The following is a 23696-nucleotide window of genomic DNA, read 5'->3' on the forward strand; positions in this document are numbered from 1 at the left end:
ATTGTTTCCATATTCAGCCCACTCAGTATATAAAATTATTTAACTTGATCGTAACTATGTTGTTCAGGAACGCTCCTATTTGGACGAACTTTGCAGTGATAGCTCAATAATCTTTTATAACATGCAGCTAACATCACAACTACATTTTGTTATTCAATGTGTTCTGTCGCCTGCCAGTGGCTCCTTGGCCTCGTCAAACTGTTTTGCACAACTTTCTTGCGAAGGAGGCCACCATAACTGGCGAATTCCCAAATGACAGTCCGCTGGCACTACCGCCTTTTGTGGTGAGATGAAACGCTTGCGCTCGACCACTCACAGGTGATATGGCGCTCCGGTGTCAGGCAAGTCAGGAATACAGCCCTCCGCCTCATCCTTGTAGTGTTTGGAATGCACAAGAAGCACTTGGTTCCCGCTGGCTACTGGAAGGCCCTCAGTCGACATGTCGTGGCGGAAGGTGTCAGTTAGCTCATCCCTCGCCAGCTTGCAGGGCATCTGTACGTGATTTGAACGGTAAGATTAAACGTCACTGCTATAGAAATACGGGAATCGTGTCCTTCACACGCCGGCAAGCTCTCCTGCAAAAGCGTTCACTTACAGTCACACCCACTCAAAAGTCATACGTTTGAGCACGATTGATCGCCAGTCAACATGAATGTGAAGGAAAGCGGGTGTGAGTAGCCGCTAGAGTAACATGTAAACACCAATGAACGCGCGTAACATAATATCATAATAAGCTCTATGTTTATCATAGGTCATCGCGCTTTTTAGCTCGTACACTCTCAACTGTTCTAGAGCACTTGGTGTGAGTGAATTCCGTTGGATGTTATTGAACCGTACTGTAAGCGCCAGCGAGTGTGTATGCAGGTAAGCCCGAATTCGAATCTACGCAAATGTGTACTAACACTGACTTAGAGGTACAAATTACTTGCCATAAGTCGGGCTACCTACGATTGAACTTTCTGCAGATTTCAAATGAGCCGAAATACAAATGCAACGCAAGTGGTTGTGAGTGTGAGTGAAGGTGAGCGCAAGCGCGTGTCGATATGGAGATGGGCTAACCAATGCGGACTATAGCACGTACCGTAAATGACGAAATATGAGACACGGTGAACCGGGGAGGGTTCAGCCCTAAAACAACAACATCCGACGTGCAGTGGTGCCTGGATTGCTCGCGCGTTTACTGGAAGTGAAGCAGTGGGAAATAGTAATGCGCGTAATGTTTTGGTGATCAGCCATTTCGCATAATATAGTTTCTCATCCTCACGTATTAACCGAAGCGACTTCTAGGACATACGTGGCAGATGAACTGTTTTGTAACCGCAAGAAATTTTACAGCGCATTTTACAGATATTCTTTAGAAGTATCCCGTGGAAAATTCCCAGAGCAACGAGAGCATACGACGATATTTGTGAAAGTTAGCATAAATCCAGGTGAAGAAGGAAATGAGAAGTGACAATGCGGAGTATGCAGGGTGTTACCACGGCGACGCCTCAATGTTATAGTATCTATTGTGATACTGCTTCATTGGCTCTGAGTCAATTTAGCTTTATTTGTGAGGGCCTTCGACAGAAAAGGAAGCTAAAGCGTTGTACGACACACGCACATGCACGCACGCACGCATATATATATATATATATATATATATATATATATATATATATATATATATGTGTATATATATATATATATATATATATATGTTTAAACATATGCGTGCGTGTGTGTCCTCTTGTTCAATTTGTTCCGAAGTCATGCATTTTTGCTATCTATATATATATATATATGTATAGACCGACGAGTGCTGGACGAAACCGAAGCTCCCTCACGCGGGTTTCTCAAGTCCAAAAGCTAGACGCGCTGTTGGCGAGCTGCACCACGAATGCGCTTTGCATGTGCCGTTCTTCAGGAAACCACTTTCACGTCTATTTGAGTAAATGAGTAAGTGCCAGTGGGTGTGTGCCGCTGTACGATGCAAAAAGCTAAATCCTTTAAAGGAGACCCGGCGCTGGGAGGACTGGAACCAGCGTCATATGTATTCTGACAATGTTGTCTGAACACGTATTCACGCACATGCCACATGCAGACTTGGCGGTGCCGTCACTAGGTGGCACAGCGTGTCAAGAGGGAAGCGCTCCAGAGCAACCTGGGTGCAGTACACCATACATGAAGCGTTTCGGCGGTGCCAATACTGTGTCTCACTGCATTGCTTTGATGACAATCGTATTAACGTCGACAGTAATCATGCAATGGTTTCTGCTAGAAGGTTTTTTTATATCACTACAAAAAAGAAAGCACACTATACCCACCGAACCGTGTAGAATGGCGTAGCAGGAGAAATTGCGTGTCATCCACCATCCGGGACATTCGTGGTGCCAGTCGAAGGACCTAGTCCAGGACAGGAGCAACGCCAGGGCGTCCGATAGCGCCATGGTGTCAGTCACCGCACGGAACACGACGTATGCAGTTGTTGTGTAGCCTATGCCTGCGCCATATCATTCACAATTGCTATTGATGACAATGACGGCGTAGCCCCTTTTTTGAAGAACAATAACGGACAATATATTATTGCAAAGCATGAAGTCTTGATTTAGACCAGTGATCGCTATTCAAGAAGTATCGCTGTTATCATGTTATCACTGTCGCGATAAGCACACAGCAAAGGCAAGTGTCTGCGAAGCTTAGCAATTGATATGACCACTCTATGCAATTGTTGCCTCTTATCCTCTGAACTTTGTCTTTCTTTTAAAGTAAGCCATCACCTGTCGTTTTCCCTGACTACGCTCACTGAAGCACAATCAAAATCTTTGGCGACAAGAACCATTTCGAATGCAGCTGTTTTACCTGAAAAGTGAGCAGCAATATTTTTATAACGAGCGCAATCACAAAAGCACTGTTATTTGAATGTGCGTTTTATCTTAATCTAACGTTCACGGAATGTTACAGCAACAAACCTTCATTTCACCCTTTTACCCTCTGTAAGCATGCACGGCACGGTGCTTGGAACTGTGCTTTAATATACCGATTAGCACGAGTGCAAATATTACTTTACTACATGAAACCATGGAACCTGTAAAAATTGGTGGCAACTTCGTTTTCAAAGCCCACCAAAAGCATGTTTTTGAAAATTGGGTAATGACAAAGGGACCGATGTGCATTCCCCGTACCCATGAACAGGGGAACTGTGCTGAAGATGCCCCTGTTTCCGTCTCCGGCGAACTGTGCCAGGTTGCTCTCCAGGCGCATGGCGGGAAACGTCACGAAGCCCAGGAAAGCAAAGTAGGCCAGCAGGAAAGGCACTGCGCCGAACGGAACAGGCATGGCCGCATCGTCTTACTGATGCGCATTAGACGGAGCCATTGGCGCTTTCCAACGTTAAAGAAAACTACTATCTTTCAGTAAACTCACTATTCATTGTTCTTGCGGCAAGGAAATGCTGGCAAGCGTAGTGGTTCGGCCTTGTTGTTAAGAGATACGAAAGAACATTCAAGCGCAAGGAGAGGACACGGATAATGTGGGATCACGTGGGGAAGCCAGCTTCGATGTACTAACTACTGCTGAACGTTTATATGCCTGGTTGCTCTAACGTGTTCTACCCAGCACGTGAGCTTCGCTGGCTTAACTTGGTACTACATTAAATATATGAGGAGGCCATGCACATATCCTCTCGCATTCCGATATTCGCGTATGCCAATGTCCATGTTGAATGAACCGGTCATTGCACCAACGTGTGAAACACGTTGAATTGTGAATTTATGATTAAAGCGGATGAATATGTACAAAGTCATCAGTGCTTCTTGTCTTGTGTTTGTAGGTAGTGGGCAATGCAGTGTTCGATTTATTATAAGCGCCATGGGAAGGAGGGGGGGAGGGAGGTGCTAATTTTCAGGCTGCCTGGAGCAGCCCCCTACTAAAGCGTTCCGTAAGTCACTATAATATTTCCAATAGGTTCCGCATGCTTTTCACGTATACATTGCAAAATATATGTGAATTCTATATAAATTTGACAGGAACCGTAAGAAAAGTTTATGGAATTTTTGGAGTGCATACAGAGCGTTGTGGCAGGGTGCCCATCTCTCATACTTCTGTAACGAATTGCCTGTATTCCTATAGGGGTGGACTTATCTGTGCCCCCAAAACTGACTCAATCGTTCTACGATTGTTGTTGGTCCTAGTTTCTGCACTATTGCGCCTCGTAGCCAGCATGATATCAGCAATAAATCGACACGGTTAACAAACACGAAAGTTCATCTTCCATGTGTCTCACCTCCCCCGTAGGCGATGACCATCATGGGAAATTGGGTTGCGTTGGCGCTCCCTGCCGTCATGGCAAACAGAGTGGCCAACTTATGCGCCATGCTTTGGTAGGTGCCGCGTCCCCAGCATGGTTTCGGTGAACTCTTCGAAAGAAAGAGGCTGATGTTGACCAATGGAGGTAGTGTATACAAAAGCAGCAGCAGCGAGATATTTTCATTGAGCGCAATGTGAGGATCTTAGAGACAATAGCAGCTGCGTAAAGGGCTACGAGGATACTGAACCGCAAAAGCCAGAACTTGTCGTCATTTAACTAGTTTAGTTTCCAACGGAAAACTCTGGCACTATCAGCTACCGCCTTCATTAGTCGTCGTGCGCAGAAGTAAAGGAGCGACTTCGTGGGCGACATGTGCCCACCATTACCGCTGAGCCTCCTGCGCTGCTAACTAAAACAGATATCCTGCAAGTGAGAAGGCCAGTAGGGTTTGGGTGCGAGCTAGTTGGTACGGATCATTCATGTTTAAAACAGCGCCAAAAATACGGACAAGGGAGGACACAGGACGAGCGCTCGTCCTGTGTCCTCCCTTGTCCGTGTTTTTTGGCGCTGTTTTAAACATGAATGAGAAGGCCAGATCTACGGACATTATTTTCGCCAAACTTCACATAGATGTCTGTTTTAATGATCAGTCACCTGTTTTGTTGTCAATCAGAAATACGCATCAAAACATTGCGTCACGTGTGAGCAGACATTTACAGATGGCCACAGGCGTCTTCCATTGTACTATGCACTGCACCAGTACGTGCTACATGGGTACAAATAAAGACATTCATAGGCTATTCGGCTAATTTCGAGCGTCATCTGCTCTTTGTCACCCTAATATCTTTAGTAACACTGCAAGGTGTTGCCGATATTATTTTAACAAACTGAGAAAAATCAGCACACCACCAAAGCCGCAAGTTTGGCCATTTTCGTGCTGTAGAGCTTGGAAGGATCATTAAACACGGAACAAAATGGAACGATTTTGTTGGGCTATTCGCAGGCGTATAATTTGACTCGATGCTAAAAGAATGACGGAGTTATTAAAATTTTTACGCTAGTTGTTAAGCTGCGTGGCGGAGCCGAAAATGAGCAGATTGAAGAACTGCGCTCGGTGTAGGAAAATACTGGAGTGCCGGCGATTTCTTCTCTACGCCTACTTAATCATCTCGCAAATAGATTATTCTCATACGTAACAATATTTAAATGTATTGTCATTTTACATGAACCACTCCAAAACCGGACCTGGCAGTAGCAGACAAATATTACACGTTTTCTCGCTATATGAAGCTCCAGTATAAGCTACAACTTGCACTAGACAAACACAAGTAGAATCACGTAGACGCACAGTCATCAGCAAAGTTTTGCGGCCACACATTTTCCGGGGCAGATATAAATTACAAGTCGGTTAGGGCCCATCACTTTTCTAAATTACTGAACCATCGTGTTCGTCGCAAACCCAACTATTGACTAATACGCTAATTCTTTGAGGCTGTACAGCCAAGATTCGTGGGTTTCTCAGTCTTTAGAAAAACGTTTTACCCTGTAAACGTTTGTGGCCGACTGTGAACGTCCTTGCGCATTCTATTGCACTGCGAAGAGCGTTTTCAGTAGAGAGCCCGAAAGGCCGTGTCTTTTATATATTAGCGCATTACCACGAAAAAGGACACAGAAATGACAACGAACACTTTCCACTTTCCATAAAACGAAGCTTTGTTCGAAATGCGCCCGTTATTGGTCTTATTATTATGAATTGTACCCACAACACACAAAAAAATCCATCGATGATTACAATAATCTCTAATGCCAAATTTGACCACAGCTCTACGCGTGTTTCGATTTCGCGATATATTGACTGGCGCGGAAAATCTGTCTCATGCGGCACGTCGCAAACGGAGCGAAGTATGGCGCGACTGCCTCGCTAATCCGGAGATCGCGAGAGGTGGCGCGTGGGTGACGCGTATCGGCGATTCACAGCAGCCGACGCAGACCGATCTGCCAGACGGCGCGCGCTACTCTGGCGCCATCGCGTCGCCACCGTCACCGCACTACGCTTTACCGCTCTAGCTTTACTTCTCGCTCTTTCGCCATAGCCATACCCTTCTCCTCCGCTTTCCACCGCATAGTTCCGCTTCACGCGCCTCCTCCGCTTTCCTCCTCGCTTTTCTCATCTTCCGCTGTGCTCGTTTGCTTGGTTACGCCGACACCGACGCTCGCCGCAGTGACGGCGGGCGCCTAAGAGCTACGCTTTGAAAGCGACGTTGTATACGTCATCTACAATTGCAGATCCACTCGCTCTAACGGCCGCACGTGTCATCTTTATGAAGAATCATTTTAAACGCATGTGTATTGCATATATCAAAAATGACAAGACCGAGAATGTCCGACGCGACGCGATTAATTTCATAGCAATAACCTCTGGCCATGTGTAGGGGACATGTGGATGTCAATACCAAAAGACATGCAGTGGCAAATTTTTAGATGTGGTTCACTAGATTCGTCCGACTAAAAACGCCCCACTTGAAGTGCGTTCACTCGCGTTCAACGTAACATTTGAAATATCTTGTATTCCGCAGTTAAAACATGCATTCTGGCCATTCAATACAGGGCATTTATACAAGTGTAGGAAGGCAAAAATAACAATGAATGCAGGCATGTACAGCGCAAGAAATAGCTGTGGCAAAATTCACAGCCGTTTTCCTTCGTAACTGCTGTTTGCCATTGGCGCACTGCCTTCGTAAATATCTATGAAGTCACAGTTTGTTGGCGTCTGCTCTTATATACGCACAATTCCAACGTAACTACTTTTTTGAGAATAAAAGCCCGCTCTTTAAGCCTTTACAGCTGATACTTTGTCGCATAGGATACGTTTTTGTTTAAATTGATAAATTCCATTGATTATTTACGGAGAATGTCTTGGTACAATTTTAAAACTTTTTCTATAGCTTGCACTGTTGAATTGTGGTACAAACCTGACTCAAAAATGCATGTTAATGAGATGAATTGCCCCAAATGGACTGCTGCAATTGACAGTCACTGTAGAGGGCAACCTCTTCACAGATATAGGGCTGTGCGCCAGCGTCACCAAGACCGTAATGTTATCGATGAACTAGCACGGTTAACAAGCAGGTCAAATCCACACTTTCCATGCGCTTATACCGAGCATTTCAGGTAACCGCAACCAAAATACAAAAAATAGAGTGGTATATCGTAGACGAACGAGACCAATAGCATATTATCTTCTAGTCGTCTTGAGGTAATCAGACTATTTTAGAAGTATTGGAATTTAAGCTAGTTAATTGGTTACGTTTCATTATGATAAATTTCACATAGTTGTCCTACGACACAAGTCATATTTAAAAAGTTGTAGCCCCAAAACACCCAATGAAGTTGTTTCCATGACGGAATTTATTGCATAGTTCTCTTGCAGGCTCGTCACTCTACCACTCGTAAGCACTGTATAACGAGACCACAGCAAATCAGCTTGCTGAACGAGACTGTGGTCAGTAAATTAGTCTAACAAGCTTCAGCGATGCAACGGGAAATTTATGAACTCAACTTCCAGTTTACCGCGTCTGCACTTACAAGTGGCGGAACGTGCACCGCAAGATTTAGAGCCAGGCAAGGTGTGTGGGCGCATTTAAATGCTTGCAAGAAGCTCGAGCACTTTTCGCGGAGCTGTTCTTAACCTCACTACCCTCTTTCTCTCAAAAAATAAAAAGAGATCACTGATAGAAAACTCATGGCAGCTTATATCCAGTTGGCTCCCCTGCGCTAGACAATATCAGCAGAAAGGAAACAAAAAGAGGCTCTCCGTGCACAGGCGCGGATGTTCGTGGTCTGTAGTGCCAACCCGGCCCTTTAAGAAAACACAGTGCCATGTTTTCAAGTACCTCTGGATTACCAAGCATCGGTAATCGGAATGCGATTGATTCAAATTTTCCCCTCGCTTCCTTTAATCAAACAAGTTGTCTCTCTCTCTCGGATTTTTCAAAGACAATGGTTGTGGTGTGAATTTAGACGTATGTACCACAAGTAAATCTCTCGTTACATATCGCGATAAAATTCTTCGTCTCTAGAGCCCATATTTATGTGGCATATGTTGTAAGGCAACCTCTCACCTTGCTGGCACCTTGCGAATCAGCCATGGCACCTGGGGCAGCGTAACACGTCCACACATCCGCAGAAATGAAGCCGTGCCCAGACCTGCGCCGTTCTTATGGTGATGATGATGATTAACCTCTGTCAGAGCTCGCACGCACTAAAGGGGATAGGCCAAGAATCGGGCGGCAGGATGATGGTGACGATGATGACGATGATTAGGAAGAAGAAGAAGATGGTGATCCAGCCTCAATTAAGGGTACAAACCCACTGTGAGGGATATGCCACGAACGACGTAGAGTTTAGGTAATATGATTGAAAAATTAAATAGATTAGTTAATAAACACGGCTCTTCTTAATCAGTCACGCGCGCGCATTAAACGAAATGGCTTCTTCAAATGCTTCCATGCTTCATTCATAACTGCTGTTTTCACTCAAAGCCATTCAATGATCTGTTCAATCATGAGTCTGATCCACGTTAGCTTTCGGCATGCAAAAATAATCGCGGTAGTAAATATGCGACGAGAGAGAAAGAGAGAAAAACATTTTATTTTGATTGGGCATGGAGACGGGTGCATCCCCTGTGGTGGGTGGAGCCCTCATTCCAGGGCCACAGTGGTGATGGCAGCACTTTTGGCTCTGGTGATCAGCTTTCGCTGAGCTTCCAATGCCAAACTAGTCAACACCATCTCCCACTGCTCTTGCGTTGTTGCTCTTCGGTAGGAGGAGGGAGGGGGGAGATACTTAAAAATTTGGTAGGCCCATGTAATATGGTATAGAGTTGCTCGCTCTGAAGAACTGCAGATGGTTGAAATTCCTCTGGAGCCTGCCACTGCGCGTCTGTCTTAGCGGAAGGGTTGCTATTGCACTTGAAGTGCCAACTATTAACCTGTTAATAAGCCAACGAATGAACCTGTTCAAATGGCTTTATTTTAGTGCGAAAGCACTACTTGGCTCATTGGGCACTTTCCCGGTGTCCAGTGGTGGTGGTACATTTAATGGTAGGAACGCTAAAAAGTAAGTGTAGTATGTACGAGATCAACGTAGATTTTAGAAAAAAAGTCATAATGTATGGAAAGGGGTTACGTAGACATATATACGTACAATAAACCAAGAAATTTGAAAAGAAAAAAATTCAGAATGCGTTTGCCCGTAGGCGGATTCGTGCACAGCCCACCCCGAGGAAGCTTTGCAGTGGGAGTCGAAAGCGTTACCTCTACTCCACACCAGCAGGTGTTGTCAGCGCGAAGAAGGAGCGCCTAGTCAATGCCTCCTTTACTAGATGCCTGCCGCGTGACCCGAGAAGCTGGTTCCTGCCCCTCTCCTCTTTACTCTTCCCCACCCGGGTTAACCCCGGGTCGGCTGCAAGCGCTAGCTGCGGTGGCCGCTGGAAACCTAAATCATGTAGCCCAGCCTCCGAGATTTTAGCGGCGTCTGTTGCGATCCCGGAGGCAGGACCCACAATCTCTCGTCAAGCGATTGGTCGAGCGCGCGCCAGCCTAGTAATCGTCATTTCCTCCGCAACAGGAAGTGGGTCGGCTGCGAGCGCCGTCTCTCTGCGACTACCCTGAACTACGGGAACCTCCGCTTCAATGGGAAGACTAGCGACGCGGCAGGCATCTAGTAAAGGAGGCATTGGCCTAGTTCAGCGCGCCTAGCGGTTCTCGACGCCACGGGAGAGGGCTCGGCACTCGTATACAAAAGCCCGCAACAATTCTGGGGGCTACTGCGAAAGCACTAAAGGGAACCTTTTTGAGGCGGCCGAAAAATGTGAAGTACCGGTGGTTTTCAGGGCGCCCAAAAAACTGGCGGGCATGTGCAACATGGTGCAGGGTAAGAACAAAAGAAATGAATGTGGTATCGAGCACGTCGACAGGTTCGTCCCATGCAGAATAGGGGTAGTGTACGAGATACCTCTCTCTTGTGGCAACAGCTACATAGGGCAGACGGGACGGTGCCTAAACGTCAGACTGCAGGAGCACCGCGCAGGAGTACAAGGATTGGCGGGGGGTGGCAAACTGGCTGACCATTGTCGCCACTGTCGTAACTGCACGCCCAGGTTCCGCGACACTAAAGTCTTGAAGATGTTTGCGTCACAACTGAGCCGAGAAATTTTTGAAGCTTACTGTATAAAAATGCAATCTGACAGCTGCGTAAGCAGCCCTTCAGTGTCATTGAGCGATAAAGAGTTCGAATATTTACAAGCAAATTTGCGGCACTCACGCCCGCATGCCAACGTCACGTGATGGCTGTCTGATTATTAGCAAGTGTGATTACGATACTTGTATAAATGTGAGATTTCCCGGAGTAAACCTTAGTTGAAGTTCCGCGCCTGTCCTGTGTGTTCCTTCTTTGTCCCTTGTTTTCGTGCGGTTACATGATGCATATCAATTCACACCATGCTTTTTCATTTAGGTAGTAAGCCAGTGTTCACTGGCAATTTACAGGCTGAAAAAGAAAACTACGAACGTCGCTTCGCGCAATAGTCCAATACCTGGCTATCACTGCGAACGCGCCGCCTTCCGGGTGAAAATTCCACTTGTTTTTATTGTTATAATATAGGAGAAGAGAAAGAGGTTCGTGACCGGCGGGCCTCTTGAGAACGGCGCTCGTGAGCGCGCACGGAGAAGTGAACGACGAACGACGGTGGGCTGCAGGCTGCCAGGCCGTTATTTGAGGTGCAAGTGAGCCAGTTTCACTGACGACAAGGTGTGCATCATTTCACGAAAACGATCTTCTTCGCTGCACTATGCTGGCTAGTGTGTGCCGATAAGCCGTCAGATTAGACACGACGGTGACAGATCGTACAGGTGATCTCAATGTCAGCAACGACTGATCCCCGCTGTCGTTTTTTTGTTGTTTTATTTCTCTCAATTTTACAGAGATCGCGAAGAGGGTCCACGTCGGTTCCCGTACCCTACCACCCACTTTTTGATATGGAGCGCCAGGAGCCCGACCGATCAACGGCCACTTCAGTGCAGGGTTCCAAGAAATCGAAGCGGAGGCGTGCTTCTCAAAAGCCCAGCAGCAACGAGATGCCGAATGCCGAGGTAAAATCAAATACTTTGGCTTTAAATAATTAAATAATGAATTAATTCATCAACTCATTCGTTCAACATATATTGCTTTCATTAATTTATTCAAATTTCACCTATTTCCTCTCAAAGCCGAAGCATTAGAGAGAGGAGTGGGGGTTGCAAAAGTACATCAATATAACGGCGCGTAACACAAGTTACTAACAAATGAACCAATTAGGATTACTCGAAATAACCAGAGACAACAGTCTTAAGGCTTTTACATTGGTTGTGGAGGCAATGGAAGCTGGGAGGCGGTTCCAGCCAGGACTAGTTCCATGTCACGAAATAATTACATGTTGGTACGAGTGTTGGGCACGTTGATCTCAGACTGATGGTCACTGCGAAATTGCATACATGGTGGAGGCAGAAAAAGACAATCACGCAGGCTTTGGCTTAGTGTTAAATTTTATGGAAAAGACAAATGTGTGAGATTTTGCGGCACAGTCAAGGGTTAGACAGGTTGAGACTTACTTTCGTTTGACTAAGGCACGCAGTAGAAAATAGGTTACATAAGATGAAGCGAGCAGCGCGATACTGATTGACTTCGAGGTTAATATTGAGCGTGGTAATTTGTGGGACCCGAATGGATGACGCATACTCAAGTTTGAATTGTATGAGCGCTTTACGTAAGAGTACATTAAGAGTAGAGGGCACAAGGAACAAGTTCGGCAGAATGTAGCCAAGCTCATGATTAGCGTTGCTGATTACATAATCAATTTGAATCTGCCGCGAAGGATTGTCATAAATAGACACGCCGAGGTATTTGTAAGTGTTAACTTGCGTTAAGCTAGCGTTACAAAGTACATGCAATGCTCAGTGTTACAAGTACGAGGCGAAACTACTCTATTTGCGTTTAATGGTGTCAAGTCTCATTATGCAAGAGTCGCACCAAGCAAAACCGTTGCTTAGGTCAACTTGGAGCGCAAGTTGATCAGACGGGCTTAAAATGTCACTATATATAAAGTAATCGTCCACGAAAACTTTCATTGGCGAGAAATTATTAGTAAGGTCATTATCGTAGATAACAAATAGTAGAGGTCTCAGTACCGATCCATGCGGCACGCCTGATGTTACGTTGTTGAAATGGGATTTGTTAACTGACTATTGATTAATCAGTCCTTTTTTAACGGCATTTGCCACTCACCACTGACCGCCAAGAAAGGAGGTTTGAATATCACCGCAGGACGTTTATTGCTGAATGTTCCTGACTATATATCGAAAAACGTGTCGCATTCGCATGGCATTACGGTCCGCAGCGTTAACTTTAATGGCATTAACATCGGCATTATCCATGCGATGGTTTCATCCATTCCCGAATGCTTTCTGTCGTTCAATCCTTCAGTCTTTCTTTCCCTGAAATGTCCACCCACCGCTGGTATCTAAGGAAGGAATATTGAATGTTACAGCACGACGTTTATTGCTCAGTGTGCCTGACTATTTATTGACAAGCTTGACGGAACCATGGCATGACTATAGTGCCAAGCGTTAATGCTAATCCCATTACCATTGACAGTCATCGTGGGATGAGGTCTGCCGCAGTTTTTTAAGAGTGTGCCGTGAGAAGCATACGGGAAAGCTAAAACTATCTCGCAAGCGATTTGATTGCTTCCCGCATGAAATAATATTTCATCGTTCTTTCTTGCTTCCAGTGTACTTTGTATGACCAGAAATGACGCTCATGAAATTCTAAATTTTCCTTGTCGCGGAGCAGTGCCTGGGCTTTAAGTTTAGACACCTTTCTCATTGTCCTGCTGCCTGTTTGAGATTTCTTACCAGTGTACACTGGTCGCACTACGTTAGTACATCTTCCTTCCAAAGCGTTCTGCTTGTGGCTCACAGCCCGTGTTTTCAAAACGTCTGCGCTTCAAGAAGTCTGCGGGAGCGCATCTTCATTCTCCTGCTTGAGTCTGATAGCGGCCCTACTTACCGGGCACGCACGATACAGGTGAGCGGTCAACACACGACGGCCTCCGAACCGGCACCACAGCCAGGACAGCCTGACCAGGACAGCACAGCGCTCAGCGCGATTCGGGAGGGAAGTCGAGTCAAGAGGGGCCATCGCTCGAGGAAGAGCATTTCCACAGGAAGCCATGCTGAGCAGGAGCAGGTAACGTGCATCGAAATACGAAGTTCCACGCTGATCGGGCGCTGACCAGCGCGACAAGCCACACGATCAGCAGGTTGCGGGTAGCCATTTGTGCCTGTTGGTAGGTCGCGATACAATTAGTTATAGCGCAGACACGAGGATACGAACATAGAAGGCATGTAAACGCTGTGTGTTCTCTCGTGTACCTTCTATGCAGTATCGTATTGCCTGCAGCGCCGAGCACTCCTCATCTCTAGAGTATGTAAAAGATGCAAAGGGCTAGTTCTAGTAGATAAGCGTAAACATCCAGGGAAGTGCATGGGAATACGGCACCACGATAGACTCAGTTGCTAAGAGCATCGCATCCGTAATGCGAAGACGTAGGTTCGCATCCCACATGCGGCTAGTTGCTTTTTCATCCAATTTAATTTCCATTTATTTATCATGTATTCAATTAAGAACTACAAATAATTTATGCTATGCTGTCTTTGGTACCATTGTTTGTTTGCCTATTGTGGTTCATAAAAATCGGGCCGCTCGTTTCCCTTTCTTCCCTAGCATGCACGCACGCACACACACACACGCATATATATATATATATATATATATATATATATATATATATATATATATATATATATATATATATATATATATGCGTGTGTGTGTGTGCGTGCGTGCATGCTAGGGAAGAAAGGGAAACGAGCGGCAGATTTTTGCTGAGCAGACGAGATTTCTCCAGGCTGTCGACTTCACTGTACAGGTGGCCGTGACGGACAAGGCGGCTGACCTGAACAGGCCTGCGTCGGAGCGCTCGATGACCTGCACCGCCCTGGAGCGCAGTGGCGTCAAGAAGGGCCGTCGTTCGAAGAAACTACGTTCGATCTCTTCGGCCTCGCGAGAGACTGCGAAGCTGGAGGTATATATGGTCGCTGGTCCTTTCAGCCGGAGTGATTGCTCTAGTGGCTGTGACCAATCTGATGACGCGCGGAAGGATAGATTCCCTTTTGTCTGTGGAACACGGTAAAGATAAATGACATCTGCTACAGAGAGTATGCGGTTATTCTGCGCTAGTTATCCTTGCAAACCGGCTGCTCCTGCGGTCGACCAGAATATTCCGTAAAGAAAGACAAACGAAGTACAATTCGTAACCAGAGAGTGTGTCGTGCGCCGAATCAAAGTGGCATTTAATTTCAATCAATTGAGCATGAAAAAAGCTTTAGAAAGGTGTTTATTTCAGGTCAGGGAGTTGATAGAATTATCCGGGAATTTATGCAAAGAATCAACCACAAGGCATTTGAACATTCCGAAAAAGTGTAAGATTCAGTTCACATATCAGCAGTCATAGAAACACCGAGTAATGAAGGTGCGGAGGAGGCATTTGATGATTTTTAGAATAGGGAATATCTTCAGGCATTACAGGTACCGTGTTAATAAATTGTAAAATGTAGTTAAGGAAAAGCTTCGAAGGAAGAAGAATTTTGTTCAATTCGCTGGAGATCCGTCTGCAATACCTTTTTTTTTTCAAAATCACTACGTATATAAAGTCTCAGCAACAGGAAATGCGAGGAAGTGCTTCCGCAAGTTGTGGTTTGAAGATAGCGTGGTCCTGTGTGGCAATGCAGAAAACGGCTTGCAAAAAACTATTGAAGCCATCAAATTTATCGTAATTTTGGTCGGCCCGTAATATTTGAGAGGGCGGGCACATTGCGGTTAGTCACTGTAGACTAGCCTAATTGATTTCTCATATTCCAATAACACTAAAATGTGGCCTATGTGAGAGACATGAGGTGATATTTATAAGTGAGCTACTCACCTCCGTGCTTCCCAGACAAAGATTCGAGGAGATGTTTCCTCTACAAGTGGGCGATGTTGCGCAGTGTCAATAAATCTAAGGGCATGGTGCGTAATTTTTATTTAGTTTAATACAGCTTGAACATGTCTCTGATTTATGGCAAAAAAGTTGCCATTACGGCGCGTTATGAAAATGTGCACACATGAAATGTACTTCATGACTTCAGTCAAAATTGAGGCTGCTGTTTGTCTTGCGTTCAAATTAGGACTTTCACTGAGGGGGTATGACCCTATTTGCAAAGCGAGATAAAAAAATGGAAAGAAAAAGAAAAAGACTGCCATCGCTGTAGGCCAAATTTTCTAGATTGAGTGATTCAGTTTCATTTTTATGTGTGGAATAGAACCGTTGATTTATCAGGATCAAAGGGTCCTGAATACATTTTTTTTGTCTTGCTGCCACGCGTGTAACAAGGTGACTCAGCAGCCGTCATCAACGTCTCTGGAATCGGGGACTTTATCCAGCACCCCAGTTCCACCGCAGCCGACCCTCACCAAACACCAGACGGAAGCGCACAAGATGGCAACTAAGGTAAGACACGCGTGGTAAAGGGCAAATGGAAGGTAGAGAGCTTGAAGATGCGTTTCGGCAAAATATTTTGTCAGCACGTTTACTCGAGCATAAAAAAAAACTACCATTTACAAAGCGATTACAAGCTAGAAACAAGTTTGCTTGCTACCTGCATTGATGTATTTGTTATGTCCAAAGACAGGCTTCAGAAGTAAAATAAAAGCAGCAGAAATCGTCACGCTTTACTAGCTTAGCAACTGCCTCCGTCAGTCTGACGTATTCCGATAGTAGTCTGTATAGTTGCTCAGATTTTTATTGGACACATGCAGGTCACAATACGCGTATATTGCTTTGGAGAAATGACATTTGCTTGCTTGACACATTGGCAAATCCAATGTGCACATCAAAAACAAGTATTGTCGCGAAAACGAACCATGGCTCGAGACGATCGTTATTCGCATACATTCCAAGCAGGGATGCAAACTACACTTTATGTCTACCGTTCTTCAAAGTCGTGACAACGACACATACGAACTAGTTGATTGGTTCACCTGGACGGGCGAATCGGTGGTGTCATGAAATGTGACGCCCCTTCCACATTCCGAACCACTGACACGGTAAATTGTTTCTAACGTAGACTTCATCAAGTTTAGTAGCGAATGTTTTGCTTCTCGAACGCTCACAATAAAGCCGTGCTACGACGAGTGGCGGAGCCAGTGAGTGGCACTGACGCTCCCCCCCCCTCCCCCTCGAAACTTTTGTGTGTATGAGTGTATGCCCAGTCAGTATGCCCAGTATTTGTATGCCCAGTCACCCCACCACTCTCCTCACCCTCTTGGTCCCGGGTGAAGTTGGTGCCCTCGTCATGTCCACCCCCCTCTCCCGCAAAAAAAAAAATATGAAAGAAATTGCAGTATATAAGGCACTGACCACAACAATTGAAAATAAACATTTTCAGGCTGGGCTAGGAGATGTCGCTAGCCAATCCCTAGGGGCTGCAGTGTGCAGCAGTTCTAGTGCGCTATATATTTTTCCATGCTTATTTGACACACGCACTTTACTGGCGCAGCCATCGCAAGTAAAAGACGGTGCATTCTGGTACTTGAGACATTCTTACAAAACTATTTCTTGAAGTGAAAACTGGAGTTTTCTTCATATATATATATATATATATATATATATATATATATATATATATATACATATATATATATATACACGATTTTTCTTAAGTCGTACAAGGCTTTTCCTGGAGGGGCGTTTTAACGCACGACTCATGTTGCGCTATTTCTCGATACAGCCTACCGCGGCGACAGACGCAGCGCCGGTTCCGCCGCCTCAACCTGGTGCTGGCATGGTCGCTGTAGAGGCCAAGGTAAGCAAAGCAGCAACATAAAACAGTGTTTTCGCTTGCCAAAATGGAACGTTGTGTCGCAAAAATCAATCTGAAGAACAGTAACCATTTGAAAGAGCCATACAAGCTACACCTCGAAGCTGGAACGCAGTGTTAACGAGTTTGTCAAACATTCGAAGGAAATCGACGAGAGTGGCGATATGGGTTTGTTGGCCGGTCATCATGACTTATGTCCGTGTTCTGTTTCGCTATCCAAATACCATTCCATTGGAAGGAAAGCCACACTTCATTGCAATGCCTTCGTCGATTCTTGATACCACCGCACAACTGCGTATCAATTTCCACAATGCTTGATGCGTCGAAATTACACAAATGATTACATGTCAATTTGTTGAAAATGAGGTGGTACATTGCGTATCGTAAACAATAAGCAGAAAGGATGTGCTTGACTTGTCTGGTTAACCGGCACAGTGACATTACTCTACAGATAACCTGAAACAAAAGTTAGAGAACCGAGGTTCATACGTTGAATGTGCTGAAATGCGGATTCAAAGCTATATACCTCCTCTCGCATTGTGGCAAAGTATGTTTTAATGCCTTAACATTCCTTGGGTTCTTCGTGGGCTTTCCTTGGGCTATCTCTCTACGGGTGCATCTATCTATAAATGCATCTAACCGCTTTGTCACCTACATGTGTCGCTGGGCAGTCATTCGTCGAATGGGTAGTGCATCGGCGTGCTGTGTTCAGGTAACAAGCTTAGAAACCAACCATTGGATCAACTTGGGTCACTATGTGCCAATGAATACATAAGTGCCTTTCTTCAACGAAGCTCTCTCACGTCGATATGGGTCCCTGCAGACGCGGGACTGTGTTGGCACTGCTGGTAAAATAAACTCTTTGACGCCAACGTGACGTATCGGCATGTGCCACTTGGTCAGTGTTAGTCTTTAGTGAGTGTCTTTCCCAACTTGGGTCAACGGGCACACGCCAGGACGTGTGTGCCGCTCTTCAATGAACGTACTTGACGCCAACTTCGGTAACCAGGTATAGGCCACTGGGAATGCGCCACTCTACAATGACAGGATCCGTTATATTTCTCTGGCGTTGAGCGGAATCGAATCCGCCTCGCAAGGGTTCCTCAAGGACTGCAACGCTACGCATTAGCAGGCCGCGCCCTAAATGCACTGGACATGTGACGCTTTTCAATGAACGCCTTTCACGCCAGCCGTTTAGTGAGCTGCGCCATGAATCCAGTGGACATGTGCCGCTCTTCAGTGAACCTCTCGCCAAACTGGGTCGCTGAGTACGTGCTACTGGGTGTGTGTCCAATCGAAGGAAACAATTCTCAGCGTTCACTGGAACCTGCATGCCACGCTTCTTTTTCTTTTTTTTTTTTGGAGACAACGCGCGGGCTTGGCAGTGCCGCTAGGAGGCGCAACGTGTCCGGAATGAAGCTCGAGAGAGCAGGCCGGTTGCACATGACGCGTTTCTCAGCGTTCGCAAGCACCAGCGCGCCAGTTCTTTCGGAAGCCACGCGCACGCTTCGCAGCGGCGGCTCCAGATGGCGCCGTGTGTTCTGGGTGCGTGATGGGTGCGTGAAACGGGAGGCCCGCTGCAGTACATGCATCACACGTAACTCACTTCGACGGTGAAAATACGTTGCGTCGCTGTATTGATTCTATGCTAACGCATTACCGTCGACAGTCATCGTGAGATTGGTTGTAACGCATTTATTTTTTTTTTCATATAGAAGAACGCAATATCGCATGCACTATTTTTTTTTTATTTCAGGAGGAAGCGCATGCCCAAGCAGCAGCGCCTGCCAACCCGAATGAACCGGACGATATAGGTTTATTTCAGCCGCTGCATGAGGGTAACGGCCGTAAGGGGCCGCCGCTGCGCTTCCCTGCAGTTGGTGATGATTCGAAGATGAGGTTGGTGGCTTGCGTTGCTTTATCCGCGAGAACGCGCGCGCAGTGGACAGTATGGTGCTGAAATAATGAAAAAAGAAGACACTTGCGCAGATGTATTCCAATCTGAGCACTGAGGTTGTGTAAGGGAACTCTCATGCCCTTCGGAAGACCATGAGAGGGGGAGGGGAATGGCTGTATTGCATTTTTCGGATTTACACAAGATTAAGCAAACGCTGTGAATCCGTTGTGAACCCTTCGCTATGCCGGAGCTTTATGTGTAAGCGGCGTATTACAGTGGCATATGTTTATCATTTGTCATTATTTAATGAAAAGAACTGCCATGGCCACGAACGTACGTTCTAACAATATTAGGCAAAATGCGCAGTGGCGACACAACAAAATGTGTCATCTTGGGGCCCCTCCTAGCCTACCTGCAACGGGGAGCCGCTAAATCGCGATGCGAAAAAAAAATGAACTTCTAGCTCAGAAAAATTGCGCGATGGAGTTCTTTCTATTCCCTGGAGGGTAACTTTTGTTGGCAATAGCTATTATATGGATACTCCATGTGAGCTATCACCGTCTTCGTGATGTTCCGTGTAAATTTCTAGTGCGAGAAGATCCTATCGCGCCTGGCGCGCCGTATGCTGTTGGTGAGGGGAAGCGTGCCAGTGTTAGCCGAGAAGGTTGGTTCCTTGATAAAAAAAATTATGGCGTTTCACGTGCCAAAACCACTTTCTGATTAAGAGGCACGCCGTAGTGGAGGTCTCCGGACATTTTGACCACCTGGGGTTCTTTAACGTGCACCTAAATCTAAGTAAACGGGTGTTTTCGCATTTCGCCCCCATCGAAATGCGGCCACCTTGGCCGGGATTCGATCCCACGAACCCATGCTCAGCGGCCCAACACCACAGCCAATGAGCAACCTCGGCGGGTATGGTTGCTTGATGCGCGCCGTGTTTGCGAGCTCCCTGTGTTCGCGGCTACATGATCAAACTGGCGTTCGGAAGGGGGGGGGGGGAGGGGCTGAGGTTAGGGGAGCGCGTGGTACAATGATAAAGCGCGTGAAAGGGGAGGCGGCTGGTGAGCACGCGTCCCCTCGTCTAGCTTTCGTGGCTGCGCGCGGCTTTCCGCGCGGCTGAGCTGATACGCGGCCCGCGTGCCACGTCTTTAAGGTACTCTTTGGTTGGCTGAACGCAGATGGTTGGTTGCTTCATGCGCACGGTCTTTCCACATATCTAACGCTGGAGATCGCTTAATTTGAGGTTTTGGAGGTGCGTCGAAACGAAATGCCACAGAAAGCGTTCACTCCCCCTGTTTGCACTCTTCAGCATTCCAGACCGATAGGCGGCGTCGAGGAGTGCAGCAGCACCCGCTTCGAACTCCGCAATATCCATGTTTTTGCTGGTTATAGTTCCAGTAACCGACGGAAATTGTGCATCACCAGAACCGTGAACGTGTACGGAACCCAGGGACACCATCCTCTTGGACCTAGGCCCATTTCCGGCGGCTCCACAATTTCACGAAGCTACCAGCTTCAGGTACACTAGCATGCATCAGAGCTAAGGCGTGGTGGTGGCCGCCGCATGGCGTCGGTGCAGCGCCTGGCACACGACAGCGACGCATATGGCGTCTCAAGAAATCGTTTCTGTTGCGGCGAGTGCCTCAAATGGTGCGCCGTGACAACCGAAACCCGTTACAGAGGAAGACGAAATGGATTTTTCCGAAGCCTTAACTCCTGGTAAAGATGAAACTACTCCAACGCTTCTCACGGACGCTGAGGACCTGCGGCGGTTTACAAGAGGACCCGACGAAGAGGGATGGAAGATGGTGGATGGCAGAAGGAACAGAACTCACCTTCCATTCGCCGATGCAGGGAGCGACGGAACAAGCTACTACCACTGCCGCGCGATGACTTCAAGATCATTCTCCGCCCGCACCAAGGACTCACGTTGAAAACTCTAACCAGCCTGATGCTCGCAGAAGCAGTGATCGCGGCCTGCCACAACGAAGTAAAGGGTGAGCATTTTATACTGCGCATAAAACAGGGCTCAAACAGAGTCTCAACGTCTGAGAAAGAGACAGCTAATCTCCTACGCAAGATCACAGCTGTCACTGTCAATGGCAAGACGCACGCGTTCATGTGTGCGCTGCCACAGGAGAATGCGCCGTCAGAGGTGTCATTCATGGCCTCCCGCCGCACACACCCGGAGAGACAATCAAGCCAAGCCTCCGAGTCCGTACCCAGGGCATCGAGATAATCCAGGCACGATCCATCACTTTCCTCGGCGTCATCACTTTCCTCGGCACGATCCTACTGGGGTTCGTCTACTATTGCGGTGGGGAAATGGCGTGCCATCCATGCCGGAACTCGGTGCAGGTTTGCAAGATTTCTCACAGCGTCGGCCACCGCACGGACGTTTGCCCGCAACCGGACACATAAGTGCGTAGAATCTGTGGGGCGCTCGAGCCCGAAGACGGACACGAGTGCTCGCCGTGATGTACCGCTTGCCGGGGGAAGCATCTCACAGGCGACCGAAACCGCAAAAAACGCCTGAAGCAAACACGACCACAAGGCTGACCGAGAAGCGAACGCACAAAGCTGTTCAACAACACCAACCCCGGTGGTTTGCAACAGAAGACGAAGAATTGGAGCTCAGCGATTTTCCGGAGCTCCCTCAATGGTAAGAGGGGACCCCCTCCAAACCCAAGCAAGCAAGAAGATCGTGATCCAGATCGAGATGGCGTACCCGACGGCGGAGTGATCACAGATTTAGGTCAACATCCCGGGCACGCAATGTCAAGCTTCTAGCCCCCAAACAGTAGAGGGCTCCGCAGGCTAAACATCAGACGGCAGCCACCGCCACACAACAGGTAAGCTGGGCGCGAATAGTGTCTCCCACTGCCGATCCAGCAACTCAGAGTTTAGCCTATCAAAAGATTTTAGAGCAGAACAGAATTTTAAAGGACAGTCTTGCAGAAATTCGAAGGGAGCTAGCTGATTTCAAACAGAAGAATGAGCCCCAGACGATCAAATCCATGCCAAGAGAAACTAAGAACGCGAACCCACGGGTGACAGGAAAAGACAATAAACTGAATACCATAGCCCGACGAATCCAACTTCTTTTTGCGGAGCAGCACAAGCTCAATTGACAGATACAGGACTCCTCTTTTCACACAACGAAAGAGGGACTGAACAAACGAAAATGTGCCAGCCCAGGAACTCCTGCACGCAGGCATAAAGAGAGAGAGCTGACCGACAGCGAAAGTATTATAGATGGCTAATCGCCACGCGAGAGTAGCCGGAAGCCTCGAGATCTGGCAGTGGAACTGCAGGACTCTTAGAATTAAACACGCAGCACTTTTGAGTTTTATAGATGCGACGCCTGTACCCCGGGTATCATGTGCATACAAGAACGAGGCAAGAAGATACCGAACCTCAGAGGATACAAGATGCACTCGCACCCTGACTATCCTCAGATAACAGCACTGACACGAGTGGACATAGCGGTGAGTGTGGACTGCGTCCTTAACTCTGGTGTCCAACATCAGGCTCTCACGGTCTAGCCACTTAGACGCTGCAAACCGAAAACAGTTATTGTCAACGTCTACAGCCCACCTAGAGACAGGAAGGCAAAGTTCGACGTGCTAGTGACGGCCGCGTTGCGAAAAGTGAAAAGCAATGACCGGGACAATATCCAAGGAGACTTTAACGCTCCGCACTCTGATAACCGAGCCACCATAACCGATTGGACAGCTTATAGGCAGAAGCAAAGGGAGACCACACCGGGCGATAGTGTTATAGAATGGACGGAATTCATCAGCAGAATACACAAAAGGACTACATGGAATTTCTCGACAGCAGTCGAAACACCGGCAGTAGACAGGCACCTACTACACATGTGGGGAGCTCGGAGAAGTCTGACCAAATGTTGGAAGAGACAGAGACACAACGGAAAACTCATAATTAGGATAACCAGGCTTGCGCAGGAAGCCAGCGAGTATGCGCAGCAGCTGCAAAACACCAATTGCCTTCAGTTTTGTGATGTACTCAAAGGAACGCTTAGCACAAAGCGAACGTGGGCTATTCTGCGCAGTATGATAGATCCGACAGGAACACGCACTACCAGCAACAAAACACTGAAATTAATTGAAAATGAATACGATGGCACGACCAATGCCCTCTTTGAGGACCTTAAGAGCGTCTACAAATGAGTACCGGACACAAAATCAGTGCAATGCAACTATGAGGGATCAGACAACGCGAAGCTGGACGCACCCATAACAGCGGCAGAGCTCTATGCAGCCGCAAAATCTTTCCGGAAGAACACCTCACCGGGTCCGGACCACATTACAAATGCGATGCTGCGCAACCTGAGTCAGGAATCACTGAGGCAGCTTTTACGACCTACTGCAATGATAATGTATGGCCCGACGACGTGGCACTACCGGAAGAATGACAAGAGGCTACTGTCATACTCATAGCGGAAGCGGCTAAACCCAGAGATCTGCTATAC

The 23696-nt window shown here is 47.0% G+C and overlaps 2 protein-coding genes across 7 annotated transcripts in view; one reads left to right on the forward strand and one right to left on the reverse strand.

Moving 5' to 3' along the window:
* Positions 1-8516, reverse strand: part of LOC135914005 (nascent polypeptide-associated complex subunit alpha, muscle-specific form-like) — a 59548-nt gene extending 51032 nt beyond the window's left edge. For 2 of the 4 annotated variants that reach the window (XM_065446716.1, XM_065446709.2), the window contains exons 1-5: positions 8410-8516; positions 4265-4397; positions 3165-3296; positions 2307-2482; positions 317-492 (exon numbers count right to left, since the gene is read on the reverse strand). In XM_065446716.1, coding sequence (XP_065302788.1) covers positions 317-492; positions 2307-2482; positions 3165-3296; positions 4265-4397; positions 8410-8436 — 644 coding nt within the window. In that variant the 5' untranslated portion in view covers positions 8437-8516. Of the gene's footprint in view, positions 1-316; positions 493-2306; positions 2483-3164; positions 3297-4264; positions 4398-8409 lie in introns of those variants that run through there. The other 2 variants (XM_065446722.2, XM_065446727.1) reach the window with 2 other exon arrangements.
* A 2470-nt stretch (positions 8517-10986) lies between these two features.
* The window catches only part of LOC135913984 (acetylcholinesterase-like), a 30786-nt gene continuing 18076 nt past the window's right edge, over positions 10987-23696 (forward strand). Inside the window, exons 1-7 of one of the 3 annotated variants that reach the window (XM_065446689.2) lie at positions 10987-11098; positions 11272-11439; positions 13412-13573; positions 14316-14471; positions 15819-15935; positions 17215-17289; positions 19061-19203. In XM_065446689.2, the coding sequence (XP_065302761.1) occupies positions 11326-11439; positions 13412-13573; positions 14316-14471; positions 15819-15935; positions 17215-17289; positions 19061-19203 (767 nt within the window). In that variant the 5' untranslated portion in view covers positions 10987-11098; positions 11272-11325. Of the gene's footprint in view, positions 11200-11271; positions 11440-13411; positions 13574-14315; positions 14472-15818; positions 15936-17214; positions 17290-19060; positions 19204-23696 lie in introns of all 3 variants that reach the window. The other 2 variants (XM_065446694.2, XM_065446699.2) reach the window with 2 other exon arrangements.

Source organism: Dermacentor albipictus, chromosome 3, assembly GCF_038994185.2.
Source record: "Dermacentor albipictus isolate Rhodes 1998 colony chromosome 3, USDA_Dalb.pri_finalv2, whole genome shotgun sequence".
NCBI lineage: Eukaryota > Metazoa > Arthropoda > Arachnida > Ixodida > Ixodidae > Dermacentor > Dermacentor albipictus.